Source organism: Saimiri boliviensis, chromosome 8, assembly GCF_048565385.1.
Source record: "Saimiri boliviensis isolate mSaiBol1 chromosome 8, mSaiBol1.pri, whole genome shotgun sequence".
Lineage (NCBI taxonomy): Eukaryota > Metazoa > Chordata > Mammalia > Primates > Cebidae > Saimiri > Saimiri boliviensis.
The window spans coordinates 48,962,556-48,976,881 of NC_133456.1; the positions used below are offsets into that span (position 1 = coordinate 48,962,556).

The 14,326-nt window shown below is 51.1% G+C and overlaps 1 protein-coding gene across 1 annotated transcript in view; it reads right to left on the minus strand.

Moving 5' to 3' along the window:
* FAM3D (FAM3 metabolism regulating signaling molecule D) overlaps window positions 1–13,441 on the minus strand; it is a 32,513-nt gene extending 19,072 nt beyond the window's left edge. Inside the window, exons 1-3 of the mRNA XM_074404458.1 lie at window positions 13,065–13,441; window positions 2,119–2,169; window positions 262–369 (exon numbers count right to left, since the gene is read on the minus strand). Coding sequence (XP_074260559.1) covers window positions 262–369; window positions 2,119–2,131 — 121 coding nt within the window. The 5' untranslated portion in view covers window positions 2,132–2,169; window positions 13,065–13,441. The remainder of the gene's footprint in view (window positions 1–261; window positions 370–2,118; window positions 2,170–13,064) is intronic.
* Between the last annotated feature and the right edge of the window lie 885 nt (window positions 13,442–14,326).

Here is a 14,326-nt window from a genome sequence, read left to right on the forward strand (position 1 = left end):
CCTTCCTTCTTGGGGTCGCCTCTCCAAAGTGGTCCTTGATGTGGGCACATGTGTTGCCCAGGGCCTTGCAATGCATCTCTGCTCCCCATGGACTCCACCCTTCCTGGAAGCCTGGGGATCCCCCCCTCTCCCTGCTATGGCTGGGCTCCCAAAGGCAGGTGCACAGCTTGTCCTGGGTCGCCTAGGGATGGAGGGAAGAATATGTCTTCGGCCCCCAGGTCTGGTCTGCAGTTCCTGCCCCCAGCAGTGAGCCCCACTCACCCAGCCAGCGCGGCAGACGGATGGTTTTCATGCTGAAGCTCATGTAGTTTCGAATAATGATCCACGTGGTGACCGTGGCAAAGATGAGGGCCAGGACACGAAGCACACCTGCCAAGCAAGGGGATGCTGCCAGCAGACCACAGAGCCAGAACACATGGCAAGACCACATGTGAGTCCTTCCCGGATCCCCATGCTATGGGCTCGGACCGCATCCATGCTGGGGACCAGACCATGAGGCCATGTGGTAAGACCACGTGTGAATCTGTGCAGTGGTTAGATGGTGAGATTGTGCTGCCAGGTCATGTGGTAACATTCCCCCAAGTGGGTTTCTTGGGAGACAAAGTTAAAAATGTACCTGCGTGGGCTCCACTTAGCCCTCCAGAGAGAGAGAATGTCTAGGAATGAGGCCAGCACTCTGGACCTTTCTCTAGCCCCTTAAGGGGAGGCCTGAGAATTGCAGTGGGAGGGCAGGACTCTGGGAGGGATCCCTGGAACAGGAGTCAGGAAGGCTGTGGCCAGTGCTCAGGGCAGCTGGCAGTGCTGTGTGACTCTGAGCAGGAGCTCAGCCTCTCTGAGTTGGAGTCCCTCAGGCACAGAGGTAACGCCCTTGCCCCTGAACTTCTTGGCAGGGATGCTGTAGTTGTCAAAAGTACGCAGCCTCCAGGGTGGCTTGGGGGTGGGGCTCCCCTCCCACAGTTTCCATCAGTTCTCCCTCAAGGCCTCCACAAATAACCGTAACCTGGAGTTGCCGTGCAGCTTCTAGATAAGCCACAGCTCCCTGGCCTCTGCCCCACGGCCAGAATGCTTTCTGATTCCCTCATGTGATTACAACCCCACACATGGGATGAGCCATCTGGGGTTCCCTTTCCTTACAGGGACCAGAAAGTGGGCACCATTTCACATCCCTGCTGCTTTCTGAATCAGATCCACCCATCCTGCTCTGACCCTCGAGGCACAGGCCCAGCTGTGGCACCCCTCCCTGTGACCTTCCTGTCAGCATCTCCCCTGCTCCTCAGCCTGAATTCAGCTCTAGAGCCTTGAACTAGTCTCTGACTACTCAGGTTGGGGAGAAGGGCCGCTGGGTCCTGTGGGGTGGGATGCAGCTCTGTGGGTATCCCTGGTCTTCAATGGCACAGCATGGCTCTGGGCACCCAGAATTCTTCTTGGGTATCAGCTCATGTTCACACAACACTCAATTTTGTGCCAGGCACTGTGTGAGCAACTTTTGAATACGTCATCTTGGTTCATTCTCTGAGTAACCCTGTGTGCTGGGTACTATTGATTATTCCCATTTTACAGATGAGGAAACAGAGGCAGTCACTTCCCCACTGTCACTTGGCTAGTAAGTGTCAAAAGTGGGGTTCGAACCCAGAGAAGTAAGCTGACTTCAAAACCCTCTGCCCCTGACTCCTTACGGTGATTCTGGAATGTAAATGAGGCAGGTGCATTTCCTGTTTGCTGCCTCAGTTTCCCTATGTATACAAAGGGGCTACAGTATAAGGGTGTGGACTGGAAGGCCTTTGCCTTTCTTGTGCCCAGCACTATGCTATAAAAATTCTAGCATAGCTCTCCTTGAGGTAAATATTTTGTCTTTAATTTCCAACCAGGCCAAGTGTGTCCAAGATGGGCACTGTCAATGATCCCAGCCAGGTAGGGCCACTGTGCAAAAGTTCCTCCTGCCCTTCAGCCTAGAGACAGGAAGTCACCTCTTCTACTCTTCCGGGCTCCCCTGGATTGCTTTCCTTCTGGAATTCTGGCCTAACCATTTGAGAATAGATACAGCCAAATCACTGTGAGCCCAGGACGGGTGGACATGGCTGACAGAAAAATGACTCCAAAAGCAATTCCAGAGCCTACCTGATGCTCGCATCTTGTCCAGGTGAAGGGTGGCGTGGGGTCAGCTTTCACCTAAGGAGAGAAGAAAATCCAATTGGAAACTGGCATCAGGTCTGCAAGTGACCAAGCTTGAAGATGAGGGACAGGCACCTGTAACTATGGAGAACATAATTCTTTCAGTTGGGTTCCTCACAACCTGCCATATGGACAGGAGGGCAATTTTCCTCCTTTTCTGTCTGCCTCCACCTCTCCTTCACTCTTGCCCCTGGAATTTTATATTCAATTCACCATGTTTTTTTGAAGTGCAGAGATAAGAATGTAGAGGAAGGGGTAGTCTGTAAGCCACTGTTTTTTGGAAGATTTGATTTATTCACTTATCCATCTAGCCATTTGTTCATCCATCTGTTCACTCATCCATCCATCAGTCTGTCAGTTGATTTATCCATCCATCCATCCAGCCAGCCAGCCAGCCATTCGTCTATCCTCTATCCATTCATTTTGCCACCCATCTATCTATCCTTTATCTACCTGTCCATCTATCCTTCCACCCATCTATGTGGCCCTCCTTCCCTTCCTTCCTTCCTACAGCCAGCCAAAAGATGTTGAGCTAGGTAGCTGCAGTGAAACCATCAGGGAGCAGAAGTCCAAGCTATCTTTGCTTATTGTGTGGAAATAAACAGTAATCAGAACTCACATATTACAGGTGACTTTGTGCCAGGTGCCATCTATGCATTATCACAACCCCCATGCTAGGGAATAGTAAGCAAGACCCACCATGGCTAAGCATGGGGTTATTCAGCTTGCAGGGGTAAGAGTCAGAATTTGGATGCAGGTTTCCAGCTGCTAACACCCCCTGATACCCCTCTTCCCTTGCCCCACTGGGGTCTCAGTGCCAAGAATTTTTATCTCAGAGGAGGGTTGAAGTCCAAGTCTCCTCCCTTATTCAGTTCTGGGCAGGGCAGGGTCATCCTTCTCTCCATCTCTCCCCTGTGTCACCTCCCAGTTGCTGGGCAGTTACCAGTAATTTGCAGCTTTGAAACCCCAGGAGGTCTGTGGAGGCTTAGGGGACAGAAGGCAGGGTTGGAGGTCTTTGGTCTCAGACTTCCCACACCAGCTCCAAGGTGGCAGATAACCTTCTCTGACTGCAGTGACCTCTCCCACAATGCTTCTTGCCCCCTCTCCACCCCAGAATCTTCTTTATCCTAAAAATCCAACTCAACAGATATGATCTCCAAAGTCCAACTGCTGAAGGCTCTGACCTGAGACAAGAGACAGCGCTCATGCCTGGCACAGCCCCCAACACCCTCTTCAAGCTTGGGCAAGTCTATTCGCCTCCTCGGCCCTCCCCGTATGTACACTGAGAGGTGCTTGGGCTGGACCAGTCCTTGATGTTTAAGCAACAATAACAGCAACAGCAACAGCAAAACCACATCTCCTCTTGTGAATTGGAACAGTCCTCCCGCCGCCCTGATCTTACTCTAGAGACTACCAGTGAAAAAACCAAGCTGTCACCTGGCTCCACCCACAGAAAGATTGTGGAACTTTAACTTCCTGAAATTCCGATTACCAGCATTTTGTTTCCAGATTTAAAAAAGTATATTGTGATCATGACTGTGCTTCCGATGCGACCTACAGTCCAGGAGCCTAGGTCCCCAGATGACACTCAAAAGACATTTGGGAGGAACCCCATGTTGGAGGAGCCAGGAGAGTCAGTGGCTGGACAGGATGAAAGGGCAAGGACACGGTCAGATAGATGGGGTTGGATGGACAGACAGAGATGAATATTCACAGAGGCTGTGCACAGAGCCATTCCAGTCTGGGATAGAGATGAAGGGGGAGAGGGAGAGAGAGAGAGGGAGAGGAAGAGGGAGAGCGAGACAGAGAAGGAGAAGAGGGAGACAGAACAAGTACTTTTGATATGTGCACACAGAGATTCAGAGAGAAACACTCAGAGACAGAGATAGGGACAGAGACAGAGGATATGGGACACACACCTGGGCAAGGGGCTACCCTCTCACTGTCCTGTCTGTGCTGAGCAGGAAATCTGGCTTCAGGGCAGTGGGGTGGAGAGGAGCAGGGGCCAGCGGCCAGTCCCAGATGGGCTGTGAGGGCTCCCCAGGCTGCTCTTCCTCTGGGCTGAGTCCCTGGCTGCCCACCCAGTACCTGCAGGGCTCCTTGGTGTCCTGAGTGTCCAATCTGCTTGTCCTGGCAGCCTGTGGGTGCTCTGGAGCTGGGGTCCAGGACTGGCCTGCTGGGGTGGGGAGCGGGAAAGACACCCGGGGCAGGTGGAGCAAGAATCCCTCTGTAGCCACTCAAACCCAAAACAGTGTGTTTTCTCCTTCTTCCTGTTGGAGATTGTCCCAACCTGTTATTCAGGTTACAAAGTTGTTCAGCAAAGGAATGAGGAGAAACGTTCTATTGCCCTGGATGCCTACTTAGCCAGTGTGGGTAAGTTGGCTTCGGGTGTTGTGGCAGTGGAAGGGGAGGGGCCAGGACTGGGGACAAGGTGGGGTTGGTGAAGGCATGAGTCACTGCAAGCCACCCCATTCCTCCCATTATCTGTCCTCGCTGTCCTTGGACCTCTCCCTCTGCCCTGCCCTTCCCCACGGCTCCCTTCTCATTTCTGGCTGCAGGTCAGCCGTGTGCATGAGCCCCAAGCCTCTCTTCGATGGCAGGCCTAAAATGCAGGGCATTGAGGAAGTGCTCGATGAACATTTGGAAGCTGAATGAACTGAATTCTTGCATCATCCTGGAAGGTTAGAATGATTAAACCACCAGATAGAGAAGGAACCTGAAGTTCAGGAAGGGCAAGTAACTTGTCTAAGGCCACACAGCCAGTTGTGGAGTTCATTTCTGAAGCATTCTCTGAGCATCCCTGGGAAGATCGGGGGAGACATGGCTGTAAGCAAGACAAGCTCTGGAGCAGCCCAGGCCTCTGCACTTTCGAGTCCCTCTGTCTCAACACGGTTCTCCTACTTCTTTGTCTGGAGTACTCCTACTCGTCCTTCAGGTCTCAGTGAAGAAATCACTTCTGGGAAGGCTTCCCTGAGCCTTTCAGTCAACTTTCAACACCCACCTGTGGTCCTAGATGGGAGCACTTCCATCCATCATGGCAGCCCACCCTGTCATAAAGGGCTGGCCAATCAGAGCTTTGCAAGTTCCCTGTCGTTGGTTCAGGAGTGAGCATGTGGCCCAAGCAAGGCCAACCGGACCTTTCCCTGGAATTGATGTAAGGGAAACTGAGGAGAGCGAGGCACTCTTCTCCCTGGAGGTGCTAAGCTAGATGCGATAAGTCTGGGGCTACTGGAGTCCCGTCCTCAACCACTACGGTGCCTTCCTCCGGTGGTAGACATGTCCTGCCAGCAGATGCACACACAGGGGCAGAGCAGCTGGGGCAGTGCATGGGATCTTGGTCTTAAAATCATCAGGCAGTGAAAGGCTGTGGTATTGGGAAAAGAGGGTGGATGTTTGGATCAGACAGACCTGGATTAGCCACTTACTAGTTGTGTATTTTTTCGCACATCTCTCCAGCTTCGATTTCCTCCTTTGTGAAAGGAAGGTGATGCTATCTACCTGTCCCGGAAGGGGGTTTGCCTGCCTGGCAGCATCCACCTGTCTCTTCTCTGTTGACAGGCCCCATTCACTCTGCTGCTTCTCGCTAGCGCACCTCCAGGGCAGGATTCCTATACGGATGTTTGTTCTTTCTGCAGACCCAAAACGCCATCACAGTCTGCTGGTCTGTGACATTTCTTAAAGGCCCTACAGAAGCAGGGATGTCAGCTCTTCCTGTTGCCTGCGGCCCTCTGTACACAGAGCCTTTCATCTCAACCATGACCTGTCCGAGAGCCAGGGTGAACAGAGAAAGGGAGGCTGTCTCTCCAAGCTGGGAGGGTGGAGCGGTGCACCGTGGTGGAGAAGTAAGTGGCTTTTTTTCCTGCTTAAATCCTGGCTCCTGGCCTTTCCCTGGCTTTCTGTGAAGCTCTCTGTGAAGGCATCTTGTTAGCCTTCACAGTCAGTGCTGATGTTGAGGCCAGCTTCCCCTCCAGGCAGTGGCTTTGGAAGGCCTTCTTCATCCAAGGCCAGATGCTACCACCAAGGCACATAGTAGGTGTGCAGTAAATGTTGTTGGAAGGAAGGAAGTGGATTTCCATTTGGGAAAGAAAACTGGGAGGTAAAAAGCTACAGTAGATGCTTTTCCCTCTCTCTAAATGACTTTTTTTCATCTCATTCTTAACATTTTTCTCCAAAGTAGAAGTCTGCCCAGAAGACATGCTCAGACTTTAGAACCCAACCAGCCTTTTCTGGAAATTCGGGTCTGGCTATTTTCCTCATTATCTGGAGAAATTCTGCAGACAAGAGTGTGGTCACCAGGGGAAGAGGGGTTCTATCTGTTCTTCCATGGACTTCTTTCTGTTCCGCTCATCTCTACCAGCAACACTGCTTGAGCAAGGATTCATTGCAGAGCGAATTCTGCGTGCACGAGTGTGGAAGATGGAAACTCCACAGACGTAGTGACAGGGTCTGAGGAAGACAGACCCCACAAGAACAAGACAAGACTGAGGTAGAGAGACAAACAGAATGAAAAAAAAAAAAAAAAAAAAAACAGAGACACAGAGACTGGAAGTGACTGGCATATTAACAGACACACAGGCACACATGTAGGCATGCATGCACGTGAGCCAGGGCACCACCATGCATCCTGCCCTGCACCAGGGGGTGTGCAGCTCTGCCCAGACCCAGTTGCCCCTTGATGTGAGCCACCCATCACCCCCAAAACCCATCCGCAATTGTGGCCCAGGCCTGTGTGAAGTAATCAAAGTAACCAGAGGTTCCCTTTCATCCTCTAAATGGTCCTTCTTGTAAACGCCCAGAATTTATGGGCAACTATTGATCATGTCACCCATACAGAGGGGGAGATAAACAGCGAATAAATCCATAAACAATAAGACTGGTGGTTTGAACAGTTTGTTCTAGCGACATTTATTTTGGAAGGAAATAAGCCCGTTATTCCCATTATGCCCTGTTTTCGTCTTATTTATTGGTGTTAATGGTTTTCTCCAGCTCTGGCCAGTGGTAGAATTATTGGGCCAGTCAGAGCTGTTTGGCAGGAAATGCAAGAAGATATGAAAAGGGGCAGGATTCTGAGGGGTTTTACTCCCCAAGTTCCTGGGGTGCTTCCCAGAATGACGCAGCAAATGCCACATGCCAGATATTGCCCTGAGACTCTGACCTATTTTAACTTAATCTTACAGCAGCACAATGAAGAAGTAGGGGAAACTGAGGCACAGGGTCACATCTCATAGCTGGTGAAAGTCAGAGATAGAAAAGATTCCAGAAATAAACCCAGGCGATATGTGTCAGGAGACCATATTCTTAACCACTTTGCCCAACTCAAGCACAACTTGCAAAGGATCAGGTAATAAGTATTTTGGGCTTGGCAGGCCACGTGTTCTGTTACAACTACTCAACTCTGCCTTTGTAGGAGGAAAGCAGCCACAGACAATATGTAAGTGAATAAACGTGACTGTGTTCCAATAAAACTTTATTTATAAAAACATATGGCTGGCTGCATTTGATCTGTGGGCTGTTGTTTGCCCACCTCTTCCCTAGGTGTGGCCTGTGTGGTCTCTTTTAGCTCCAGGTGGACCCGAGCCTCAGGTGTTCCCTTTGCTGAGCTTCAGCCTGCCTGGCCTTGGCTCAGTGAAGGTGGTGGAGAGGGGAGGCTCCCATGGGATAAGAGTGAGTTTCTAAGAGTCTGTTCTTCCACGCCCATGCCTCTCACCCGCCAGTACGCCCCTCAGCGGGGTGGCTCCATGAGCTCTGCTCACTCAGCAGGGGTCAGCCACCTCTCCCCTGTCCTCAGAGAGGTTCCAGGGAGACTTTCCTTCCGTTCACCTGACAGATCATCCCCCAAAGGTGCCATGCTCAGTACCTGGCACCTAGGTCACCCTTATTAAGTGGCCACTCCAGTCACATTTGCACCCTTAGACCTTGCAGAGGCCTCGTATGGCCTGGAAATTGGGAGTCTCGATAACATGGTCCTAAGAGTGAGGGCTTTGGTGCCTATCTAGATCCTGCCATGGGATTGTGGACACAGTCCTCTCTCAGCCTCAGCTTCCTTTCACATGGCCATCACCATCTCTAATTCAGTGAAGATTAAAGGCCAGAATGCACCCAAAACCCAGCGCCTGGCACAGAGGAAGTGTGCCATAGCAACAGTTGCTAATCAAGCCGGCGTTCTCGCGCTCTCCTTTGGAGACACCCCTTGCACCCTCCGTCGCCCTTCTCAAAGAGGCAGAAAAGGCTGAAGAAGAGGGTGTCCTCCACTTGGAAAATGGGTTCCTCCAGGTCCCAGCAGGGCAGCTGGAAAGAGAGGAAGCTGTCTGGACAGGAACGCAGCCCTTTCCCTTCCCTTCAGTGTCTGAGGGGATGGGAGAAATCTCAGGATACTGGACATCTTCAGGTCCATTAGCCCCAGAGGCCAGCTTGTGCCCGCCCCAGAATTTCCCTTCACTGAGATCCTGGGTGTGCGTCTCCAGAGAGGGCTAACTGGATCGGGTGGGGCTGCGTGGAGTATCTGGGTTCACCCTCTGGGCCTGCAGGCCTGCTGCTGGCCTGTCGGAATCAAGCATGAAGCATGAAGACATTCACCTCCCGCCCAGTGGGTAATTTATTTATTTCCGTCTGAGACAGCTGGGTCTTGACCTCTTTAATTATGCAACGTGGCAGCCTCTACAACCAAGTCAGCAGTGGCTTGGGAAGCCATTAGGGGATAAGTCTTGCCTGGGGAGGGATGGGATCAGGAGATCTCACTGAAGAAGTGATAATCTTAACAATAATCACAATAATAATTCTAATAAGTATTATTAGTATTCTGCCAGTATTAAGCCCTGTGTCTTTTCATTTAATTTTTCCACCAGTCTTATTGGCAGATTCTTTTTCTTAACTCCATTTACCAGTGAGGAAGAGCTTTAGAGAGGTAAGTGGCTGGTCTAGTGTCACATAAGTAGAATGACTTATGTGGTACTGCCATCTGTGACTTTGCTAGCTGTAGTTTAATGAAGTAGGGACGGTTGGAGTCAGGGGGTGGTCGACATCTGTTCCCCCTTCTTTTGCTGACCATCCCAATTTTCCTTTGGAAATCAACCCCTCCCTCCTATGCAGTTGGTGGGGGTGACCCCCTTTTCTGGCTCCAGGAGTGACCCTGTGGTCCTAGCCTAGCAGATGTGTGTGCTGTATCTCTGGGTTGCAGAGATGGGGTCAGACATGGGCAGGTGGCCCAAGCCAAGAAGACCAGAGCCTTCCTAGTACTTTCTGTTTGTTTGTTTTTGAGATGGAATGTTTGTCTGTTTCCTTGTTCCCCAGGCTGGAGTGCAGTGGCAATCTCAGCTCCCTGCAACCTCCGCCTCCCAGGCTCAAACGATTCTCCTGTCTTAGTGTACCAAGTAGCTGGGACTACAGGCACCTGCTACCATGCCCAGCTAATTATTGTAGTTTTAGTAGGGACAGGGTTTCACCATGTTGACCAGGCTGGTCTCAAACTCCTGAGCTCAAGTGATCTGCCTGCCTCGGCCTCCTGAAGTGCTGAGATTACAGGTGTGAGCCACCATGCCCAGTCTCCTCCCAGCACTTTTGAAGGACTTTCCAGGAGTGAGGAGCTGCCTTTCGGCTGGAGTGGCTGGCTGGAGATGTTATGTATATCTTTGGGACCACATGAGGACAGGCTGTCTGAGCATAGAACAGCATGGAGAAAAGGCTACCAGAGACAGACACACAGAGCTAGGGATGTCATTTGAGCCCCTACATCTGCCTTCTTGAAGTCAGAATTACCTCTGGACTTTTCTGCTGTGTATGTAAATACACGTCCTTTATTTATTGGTCTGGTTTGAGTTGGTTTCTGTCATTTGCATACAGAAGAGTCCTATCTGATACATGATTTTCCCATTTCAAACTACAGTTACATCTGCAAAAAAGATTTGGATTACATTCCCACCCTCCTGAGGTTTGGACACTTCAGTCCTCATGGGGCCTAAAGAATCAGGACCACTCTTGGCTTTTTCTCTGTCTTCAGCAACAGCCTCCTTCCCGATGGCTTCCATACCAGAAGCCACATTGCTCCTGACGTTTCACCAGAATATTCCTCCAACACAGAGCCATTTGCACCTGCAGAACAATCCAAGGCTTTGGCCTTGTGCCTGGCTCTCAGCCTCTCCCTGGCCCTGCTGGGTGACTCCTAGCTCCTGGCTCCATGCCTCAGCTCATGGGGCTTTCTCCACCAGGGCTGCCTTCACCTCTCCTTGCCAGAGGAATCCCATACTTTGTGGAATGTGGCCTCTTTATGAAGTCCCCCTTCTGCGGCCTGTGCAGGCCTGGATCACTCTCTCTGCAATGTGTGTACATGTGGGAGGGGCAGCAGAGTGTGGTGGCCAGCAGCATGGATCCTGGAGCTGAGCATAAAGCTTCTCTCTACCACTTACAGCCTTGCCACCCTAGGCAGGTTACCTCACCTCCTTAGGCCTCAGTAGTTCATCTGCAAAATGGAGATGAGAAGACCTCCCATGCAAAGTTATCGTATTTAAACCAGCTGATCCATGGACAGCACTCAGCACCATTTTATAGACATAGTCAACTCTCCATATGCATTGCCCATTATTGGACTGCTGTTTGTACTGATCACATAGAACTTGTTCACCTGTCTTGTATAGCGCCATCCCTGACTCCCTTTACTCTCAATAGCTGATGTGACTAATTTATCCACTAGGCTTTGAACTTCCTGGGACAGTGTCTAATCATTTCTGAACGCCCAGTTCCACAAAGAGCACCCGGCATGTAGGAGGTGCACAGCTTGGACAACAGCACTGTCCTTTATTGTGCACCTACTATGTGGCAAGCATCATGGTAGGTGCTTTGCACACACTGTCTTTTTCAAAATTCACTATCAAATCCCAAGGAATTTGTTTAAGTCTGCATTCTTTTGAGATAAGGGAGGCTCAGATAAGCCCATAAGATAGGCAGCTTCCCTAAGATCACACGGCTGAAAAAGCGCAGACCTGGATTCAAACACCAAAGCGGGGTTGCTCTCCCCACAACCTCTACATCTTTGTCTCCCCGGCCATGTGCTTGGGGGAGCAAATCTCTGAGCTTCCAGAAGCAGGGAATTGGCACCAACTGTAGGAAGTGTCTGCCCTTCTCCAGGGCACCCAGCCTCTGCAGGCTGGGCAGGGGCTGCCAGTCCCCCAGGTAGGCTCTTGGCTGCCTACCTGAAGTCGTATCAGGCCTGCCAATACTAGTCAGGTGGGTCTTCTCCAAGGAGAAGTGGCTGCCCCAGCACCAGAAAATGTTGGCAAATGATGACTTTAAGCCTTCCCCCACCCCAGGGAAGTGCCAGTGAGGAAGTTAGGGCCCCTGGCTCTGGAGGCTTCAACATTCCTATGGGAATGGAGTTCCTATGGGAAACAGCAGGGTCTGCATGCAAATATGGAGTTGAACTCAGGAAGAGCTGTGCACACGATGACAGAAGCCCCTAAACCTCCAGGTGCACGAGGGCAGACAGGCATATGTGCAGACTTGGGCAGATGCTGAGCAATGGCAGATTCCTCCCCAGCCTGCACGGACCTGGGCACGACCGCCTCCCTGACCTCACTTCCCACTGCCAGCTACTATCTCTCACCTGCCTGAGCCATCCTGCCTTCCTCTTTCTTTCCTCCTATCCCCCCTTCTCAGAGATTCTCCACTGACCCAAACTTTCCCTCCCTTGCCCTTCACTCCCGAAGGACCCAGCATTCCTTAGCAAACTTAATCTCCTGGGAGAAGTCTGCCCTGATTCCCAGGCTATCTCCATGGCGTATGTCAAAACTGTTTTGAAAATGACTATCTGTGCAAGTCTTTTCTTTCTGGTTAGAAGCATATATGATACCTCATCTCGTTAATCATTGTGTCTTGTTTACCTGACACGCGGAACTGCTCAATTAATGTTCACGGGATGACTCATCAGGGAGGACACTCCTGTACCCAGGCCACCCACTTCCAGCCATGGACTTAGAACCCACTGCAGGGTAGAGTCAGTGTGGCATAGTGGGCAGAAGCATGTGCTTTGCAGCCAGATTGCCCGGGCAAGTTATTAAATCTCTCAATGCCTTTGTTCCCCATCTGCAACATGGGACTAATGATGGTGTTCTCCTTGTAGGGGTGATAGGAAGATTAAATGCGTTATTACATGGGGAGCACTTAGAACATCATACATGTTATTTTATATACTTCAGCGATTATTATCATAGTTGCCTAGACAATGAGAACTACAGGGAATGATAGGGGATATTCAGACTCTCTCTCCCATTTTACAGATGAAGAAACTGAGTCTTAGTGACAGGGACCAGCTCATCATTACATAGCTAGAAAATCTCTCAGGTCCATACACCTTCTTTTCAGAACATTACCTTATGAGAAAAGTGAGATTTGGGGCCAAAGAACAACACTCCCTTCTTCTTTCTTTCTTTTTCAAATATTTGTGTGGCCCATTGTTGATCATCAGAACGTGTTTTTGTGAATGAATTGATGAGTGAATGAAAGAATAAATGTCAAGAGACCCCTGTGCTTAAGGAAAACCCCTGCAGTGTGGGTTATCAAACCCCTGGCTGGCGTGCCCCACAACTCCTTTTTGTACCTGTGGTAGACACAGCTAATCAATCACAGCAGGCTTTTGCCCTGAGCCCAAACCCAGCCCCAGAATCCTTCTTATCACAGGCTGATTTCAATTGATTAGGCTTGGTGCCTCAGATGAAATCTATTTGCTTTCCTGAGTCTGATCTCAGTAATCGCTTGGATTATGTGGTTTACTTCTTTCTTTCCTTTCATCCTTCTGTCTCAGGCTCTTTCACTCCTTATTTCCCACCCCCCACCTCCATTTCCCCCTCTCTCAATGGTGTGTACCTGGAGGCATAGCCTTTTCCATTCTGGGGGAAACGTACCTGAAGGCTCGAGGCTCCCACTTTGCTGCTTCGGTGGAGAAGGTGAGGTGGTCCAGCCGGTGCCGTGAGTCCCTGATGCAGCCAACCGCCACCCTGGGCCAGCTGCCAAGAGTCCTACCTCCCAGTTGCTGGAGGGGTAGATGCAGCAGACCCAGAGGGTGAGATGGGGTGTTGTGGGCCACCAGCGGGCCAGCTGCTCCCGCCCTGCTCAGGCTCTGTCCTCATTCGAGGAAGTTTGCGATCAACTCTCCCTGTCCTGTTAAACAATCTCACAAGGAAGAAGTTTGATCTAAGTGCTCGCGGGGGAGGAAATGAGTCTAAAGTCTTGCCTGACTGAGGAGTGACCTAGAGCCTGTCTGGAGCCTGGGGAGAAGGGCCATGCCTGCTCCCTTCCCGCAGACCTATCCAAGCCGTGGCAAGGGAGGTTTGGGTGGGGATTCAAGCAACTTAATCAGGAGTAAGATACCATAATCCGCCTTTGAAAACAGCCAAAGAACCTTAGAAAAAACCCAACCCTGTGCCGACAACCTCCCCAGACTCTGGGAGCTGCAGGGCTGGTAGAGGAGGAATTGCAGCTGCTGGTCACCTGCTCTGAGGCTCTGGACTAGAGTTGGGGGTGCTGGAGGAACTGACTGGGAAGAGGGGAACCCAGGCAAGAAACTAGGTGACAGGAAAGAAGGAGGAGGTCAAAGGCCACTGCAAGATACTGAGCTTGGATGACGGAAAAGGGGGACCCCTTGGTCAAGAGCAAGGAAGATGGGGAAGAGAAAGTGGTTTGGGAAAAGTTTCTGGATTTGGGTTGCGGCACACTGAATTAGAGGTTAAAGCTGGAGGGGGTGGGGTGTGGAGAAAGGGAAAGAGGGAGAAAGGAAAGAAGGGCCGGTCAGTGGCAGACTTTCAGTGAAGAGGTGAACACAGCCTTTGTCTCCCTTCTCTCTCCTTAGGACCCAAAGTGCACTGAGAGAGGCTCAGCCTCCCCGTCTCTCGATCCAGCACCCCCAGGCTTTGTCACAAATCCTGGTCTCCTTCCCAAATTCCTTCCTCTTAGGAGGAGTTCTTGCCTCGGTCCCTGGCACACAGGATCCTGGCGACTTCCCTTGTTTGTTGACGCTGAATGTTTCCGTAGGCTGTGTGGCCCCCTTGGAAGTAATATTCAGGGGCATGGGGTCCAGCAGCTGGTCAGGAAATAAAGATGCATACCCAGGGAGCTGGTGCCAGGGAAGAGCAGGGAGTGGTGCAGTGAGGTGCCCGGGGTGGCACCA